The sequence below is a fragment of the Artemia franciscana genome, unplaced genomic scaffold (assembly GCF_032884065.1).
Source record: "Artemia franciscana unplaced genomic scaffold, ASM3288406v1 Scaffold_5672, whole genome shotgun sequence".
Lineage (NCBI taxonomy): Eukaryota > Metazoa > Arthropoda > Branchiopoda > Anostraca > Artemiidae > Artemia > Artemia franciscana.
The window spans coordinates 12,262-19,363 of record NW_027066006.1 but is presented as its reverse complement, the minus strand read 5'-3'; the positions used below and the strand labels follow the sequence as shown (position 1 = coordinate 19,363).

Here is a 7,102-nt window from a genome sequence, read left to right as displayed (position 1 = left end):
TATATAAACCATCTATTCTCAATTCAAGAACTGAATAATGCAATACAAAATATTAGGACTATGGCTACTAGTAGCTATGAGAACATACACCCTGCATGGATAAGCAACAGGCCGATAATGATTGTGCTAATGACGATAATGACTGTGCTAGGAAAAGTATTGGATAAATTTTTTTACCATCGACTGCCAATAATGACTGTGCTGGGAAAAGTAATGGAGAAATTGTTTTACCATCGACTGCTATTGTTCGTTGAGAAGAATAATTTGATACATCTTACTCAAACTGGTTTCAGGGAACATCACTCCTCAACAGATACTTTTATTTTGATAACAAATACAATAAATGAATCCCTATCTAAAAATAAAGTCCAAGTTGCTGCATTCCTGGACTTGAAGGGAATAAGACAATGTTAACCCCCCAGGTACTTTAGCTGAACTTGTAAGTTTAAGCTAAACTAGAAAGTTGCAAGTGTAAACAATAGATCTTTAAATTTGTAAAGCCTTACATTCTTGACAAGGTCGTTTGATTCCATAAATTTGAAATTTCGGTATGTGAACAGTATACATTTAAATATGCAAAAAAACACATCCCTGACAAGGTCGTCTGATAATAATAGATTGAAATATTCATATGTAAACATTATACCTTTTTATTAAAAAAAAAACTAAATCCTTGACAAGGTCGTTTGATTGCAATAGATTAAAATTTCCATAGGTTAACATTGCGACTTTAAATTCTTGTTTCAATAAACTTTGAAAAAAACTCGGTAATGACGATTTTGCTACCCGATAATTTTGAAAAGCACTCCTGATTACTCTTGCGCAGACCCGAATGATAATGTTCTTGGAAAAACCGGTTTGGGGTATGGTAAGGCTCCAGGTGCACTCCCTATGGGTGTGGTCAGATCCACAATACTAAGACTACTAAGAATATAAAAAACTATCTTGCTAATTTATCCCATAACAGAAAACATGAAAAAAAAATGTCACTGTTTTTACTTTTATTTTCTTATCCCTTTAGAAATATTTTGTGAACTGTATTTATTTTTGTTCAAAGGTGAAACTCTTTACTTTTTTATAGAGCCAAGTTTCTTCAGTCGCTTTCAATTCGAGATACACTATAGCTATAGGCTATAAACAGTTAGAACACATCACTTGGTGCTCCCACAAGTCCATGATAATGGTGCACTTTTCAATGAGGTGAGTGCAAAAATTAAGATACTTTGCCTACAATCTTACTTTTAACGTTTTACTACTATAATTAAAAAAAAGTGAATATTGTTAAACCTGAAAAGATTAAGGAGTTGGAAACTTGAAGAAATTTAATGTTTTAATCGCTGAATTCTTAGAAATTTTGGATTTGTAACATGAAACAAAATTTTTTGCTATCAAAATTCTTAATGAACATGAAATTGTCAGAAAAACAATATGAAGTGTCATGGTTTACTTGAAGGAATGATTTTGAAATATTGAATGTTTTTAATTCTAGAATTTTTGACGTAATAGATTTTCGCCTTAAAATTTGAAAAACAAGAGACGTAAACTGCTACTAGATGAAATAATTTATGAAGTAAAAAAACTTTTCTTGGAGGGATGTGATAATGAAATGACAAAATAGAAAACAGAATTTTTGTCATCAAAGGGGCTTCGCAATTAAAAATTCAAAAAGAAGTGAAAATTGTTAAAAAAAGTGAAAACATTTTGAGGTAGAAAGACTTTGTTTGAAAAAATTAGATGCTTACATTCCTAAATTTCTTAGAAATCTGAAATTTTTCATATTCAAAAGAAGAAAATATTGCCTAGAAAATGGAAGAAAAACTCTGAAGTAGAAAAGCTTTAATTTAGAAGTATGGGGATGAAATACTTAATTTCTTTTATAAAGTTAGTATTTTTGAAATAATACGGATTTTGCTATTGCAATTTGGAAAATTAGAGTCGTGAATTGTTAAAATGTGAAATAAATTTTGAAATAGAAAGGCTTGATTTATTAAAATGTCATACTGAAATGCTGAAACTGTGTACAAATCTTGAGATTTTGACGCACATGGGTATTTCTATTGCGATTCAAAAAAAATAATAATAATAAAAGTTTTCAAAGTGAAAAAATTGAAGTGAAACACTTTAATTCAAGGAATTTGACACATAAATACCAAAATCGTCAAAAGTAATACAAGTACTTTGTTTCCATGAAAACTGTTTTTCCTATTAATGTTCAAAATAAAAATCACCGATTGTGGCAAATAAAAAAATATGAAGCAGAACAGGCTCTCCTTGAAAAAACGTAACATTTCAGTGTCGAAATTCTTTGAAAGTTGAAATTTTTGACAATAAAAAATGGGTTTCACTAAGTAACTTTGAAATAAAGTGAAAATTACGAAAAAAGAGAAAATATCGATGAAATAGGAAAGTCTTAATTGAAGAAATGTGGTGTATATGCCCTTAGAATTGAAAAGGAGTGGAATCTTGACATGAAATGGGTTTCGCTATTGAAGTTCAAAAAATAAGAACCGTCAGTCTTTAGAAATGAAAAAATTAAGCATAAAGGCCTTACTTGAAGAAATGCTATATCTAAATCATTAAATTTTCTAATGACATAAAACTTTTAATGGGATTGTCGTGTTGTGCTACCAGAATTTAGAAAAATGAAAATTGTTAAAAACGAACGGAAATAATGAAATAGACACTTCTAGAAGTTTACTCTTCTTCCTTTACTTGAAGAAGTATAATATTTAATTCCCGAAATTCTTACGAAAAGGGGGATTTTATCAAATGAAAAATGATAGAAAATTGAAATTGAAAATTTGTAATTGGAAAATTGGTCCCAGCAATATGCGTAAAATAGTTGTATATACCCTTCCTACAGTCTATTCCGTTGTCATTACTTTTGTCTCTTTTTTTTGTTCCTTTTTTTATTTAAAGGATAAGAGGATTATGATTGACATGCATCCTGTCTATCGTAAGAAGGTACACGGGATGCTTGTCACTCATAATTTTTTTCTATCCACTATATACTTCTATACTTTCTATACTATTTAATATATACTTCTACACTATACTCTACTGCTTTTATACTATTGATACTTTACATACTTCTATACTATACTACTTCTATTCTATATACTTTCTATACTTCTATACACCAACTTAGAAACTCCCATTTATAGCCAAAAAGCTCCTTATTTCCTTTTTCACCTGTGATTTTATTCTCACGTGCGAAATTCCCTGAAACTATCGTCTTTAAAGTAATTTGAAATTCTTGTTTTTATTTTGTCTTTAGTTAATTCTGCCAGGGGAAGGGGAATATTATCATCTAGTGCTTATACAGTCGCAAAACTACTGATGCTTGAAAATAACTTTTCTCTGTGAAGTTCTGTTGATCTTTCTGATACCCTTCGAATCACTAACGTGTGATCATTTTAGACTTTGTTTTGTGATTGGTCCCCTCTTCTCTCAGAAAGACTGATTATTTTTCCTTTAAATTAATAATAACTTACTTTCTACCCGAGGAAATGGAGAATCTTCATTTTATTGATATTTTTATATGGTCATTTTAACTCTTTTTTTCAAATTTGACTCTTAACTTTGATTTTTTTTCTTAGATTACTTTCATATTCTATAGTTATAATTTTTATATATTAGAGTATTATTATGTATTCCCTTACCCTCGATTCACCTCAAAATCATTTTTGGGTTAGAAAAAATGGAGATATAAAAAAGAAAATGGTAATGTGTTCACAATATCGCCCATCAAAGGTCTAGCTTTTCATTCAGTCCTACCCTACTGTACATTCCTTTCTTTAGATAGCCTAAACACTAAACACTATTAGACCATTCTTTAGAAATGCTTAAGATTAGCTTTGTATTAAGGAAAAGTAAGATTTTACCACGTGTCCACTACAATAAACGCACCTGAATTTGTCCTAGCTACTAGTTTGTTTTTCCCAACCCTTATCAGGTTTATACCAGTTCTCTTCCTTTTAAGTATAGCACCTGGATACACATAAGATGTTTTATAATCTTTACAAAAGCTTTATTACACTGCATAACCAGTTCATACGGAGACCCCAAGAACAAGAAATTAATTTAGAAATTTAAATATTACATTTCTTCAGGTAAAGTCATACATTTTTTCCGGTATGGCCTCCGACTTCCAAATTCTAAAATGTGCAGCATCTTAATAACACATTTCCTGAAGAAAATCCTATTTTTTAATAATTTTGTCCTTTTTCAACAAATTTTACCTCTTTTTGAATGTTGATAGCATTAACAACCTTTTTGTCAAAAACTCGAAATTTTTAAGAAATAATAGTATTTTAAAATCAAATCTCTTCAAGTAAAGCCATTTTACTTCATAATTTTTTACAGTTCTTCACTATCTTTAATTTTTTTTATTTCAATGGTGAAAATCCAATTTTCATTTAAAAATCCACCTTTTCTTAAGAACTTCCGGAAGTAAATATTATACATTTCTTCAAGTGAAGGTTTTCTACTTTATTATTTCTGCTCGTTTTTTAACTATCCTTTTTTTCAAATTTTGACAGGAAAACGCTGCTTTCCCATCAAAAATCTTATATTATTAGAAAATTTCATCATTTGAATATCAAATTTCTTCAAGCAAGGCCTTTTCGCTTATTTTATTTTTCATTTCCAACAACTGACGGTTCTTATTTTTTGAATTGCAATAGCAAAACCCATTTCATGTCAAGATTTCAGCCTTCTTCAAATTTAAGAGCTTAAACACACTTCTTTAATATTCTCTTTCCACACTTCTTCAAATAAGACTTTCCTACTTCATCGATATTTTTTCTTTTTTTCTAGGTTAATAGTTTTCACTTTATTTCAAAGTTACATAAATAAATACCCTTTTTCTTGTCAAAAATTTCAGCTTCATCCTTTTGTAACTTTAATACATTATTTTATTTAGGAGGCTTAAAGACGGAAGTTTGCCATCTTTTAGTCTGGTCGTTCAGGGATGTGTTTCTTCCTTGGAGTTTCACAAAACCACTGTCTCCATCTTAGCTGGAGGAACATTATCCGGTATGTATCTGAATGATTTGAATAGCCCAAAGTCCAGCTTCATACTTTTAATGAAAAAACTACTGTTTTTCGAAATGATATAAGCACATAAAAAAAATATCCTACATTTTATAGTGGCCTCCGCGAAACTAGCTCCCCATTCTTACACTAAAGGTTGTTTCCTAAGTGAAATGTTGTATTATCTTGTCAAAAAATAAGTGCTTTGTATAATATTGCATATGATGATTTGTTTTAATATTTCAGTTGCAATAAGCTAGAGTTCAGTGCTTATTTTAAAGAGCTTGAAAATCTTTCCTTGCCGTGTTCGTCTTTTACTTGGTTGCAACAACCGCCGCAACCACAATTATGGTTGTAAGTTACGACTATGTCGTTATTAGTTTACTTTTGTAGAAAAACACAGTTTTTTGACAAAAATTAGTTAATTTTAAATATATTTCTAAGTAAAAAAGAACGTAGATGTAGTTATATACTTTAAAATAATACCTTAAACAGCTCTCTATGATATTCTATTGCCCCAGTAGCTGCAGAAAAGGAAAAACGGAACAAAAGATACTTACCATGCACATTCGACTAGATTTTTGCTACTTTTCTTTTTTAAGCAATTCGGCTTTCCTTATTGTTCAAGCCAATGGTTTGTAAGTTTCCTGAACAGGGTTTTCAGCCAAAAAGATTCTAACAATGTACTTTAACTTTGCTCCGACACCTTTTTTGGGCTTTCAGCCTAATTTTTTTTTAAAATCGGCCATCTTTGTCTCTTACTAGATTGCCACAATTACCATCTAAACAGTCATTGCCTTCTTAAAGTTTGAAATAAAATCAAACTTATTTTGAAATATTCAGGAATTTGTATTGTTTCTATTCCAAAAAGAGAATTGTTGCTGAAACACTAAGAATATTCTTGAAAATCAAGAACCAAACTTGATTTTCTACATTATTTTCTCTTAACTGGCATGCTGACTTTCATGGCAAATAAAACGATCTAAAAATGTTCCAACTTTAAGAAAGAATTTGTATTTTTCTAATGGTTGTTGTGTCGAACCTATGATATAAAGAATAAAATGGTCAAAAATGAGTCTTTGAGGCCAAATGAAAATACTGAAAAAATAAAAAGCGAATAATATGACAGGTCAATGTGGTTTCAGAAATTTCATCGAACCTATGGTGACACCAAGACATAAAAAAGATTCTCAAATTGTCCGCAGTCACAAGATAAGTGATAATATGAATCAATACATGCAAGCCTGTCGCTTATCCATAGTGGGTCCCGACCTCACAATCGGCTGCATAGTTTTTTTTCTTCTTAAAGCTTGCAAATTGACATTTCCCGCCACAAGTACGATCTAAATACCTCATAACCTTAAGAAGGAATTCGTATTGTTCCCCGGATGACTGAATCGGACATGTGGTGTTCTATCTCCTGACATAAAAAAAAGGTTAAAATTGTCTGAAGAGATATATTTATATGCCAGATTTGGCGACAATTAAAATAGATTTTTTAATAGACACATTTTTATATAGGGGAGATTTTTATATGGGATCTAAATAAGGACACAACAGCGTTATTAACCATAAAGAATGATCCAGCTATTGGACAGAGTGATTGTATTTCCACCGTCACATCATTAGTGAATGGTAGCTTCATTTCGTCCTCAATAGATGGCTCCGTTGCTGTGTGGGCCGCTGATAAGGAAATAAATGTAAAAGCAAGGTAAGAATAGAGGGTACTAGCTTTACTGCCATCATGATAAATTAGGATATTAGACAATTGGCAAAGATGAATGTGTTGTGGTGTCAAACAAAGGGAAATTATGTATATATATTGTGGTCTTGTTTTATCAAAGGAGTAAAACTTTAATCTTAATCGTCTATCAATCTCTACCCCCTACTTTAAATAGGAGAGTGTATGTTGTTTTTCTCTAAGCGGAACTAAACTGTAACAAAGGTATATTTTGAATTTCAAACGAATTGGTGCCAAGTGTCTATATAGATGGCCTGTAACTTTTTTGATTGATCGTTTTCCAGATGAATTAACACTTGGATATATTACGATATTCCGTAACAGATT

At 30.6% G+C, this 7,102-nt stretch overlaps 1 protein-coding gene across 1 annotated transcript; it reads left to right on the top strand.

Annotated features, from left to right (window-relative positions):
- Positions 1-1,081: 1,081 nt before the first annotated feature.
- On the top strand, positions 1,082-6,745 carry LOC136043402 (cytoplasmic dynein 2 intermediate chain 2-like; the record flags this gene model as incomplete). The annotated part of the gene is made up of 3 exons (XM_065728312.1): positions 1,082-1,200; positions 4,925-5,037; positions 6,556-6,745. Coding segments are annotated over 3 exons (422 nt in total), but the record flags the coding sequence as incomplete, so codon positions are not given.
- Positions 6,746-7,102: the final 357 nt, after the last annotated feature.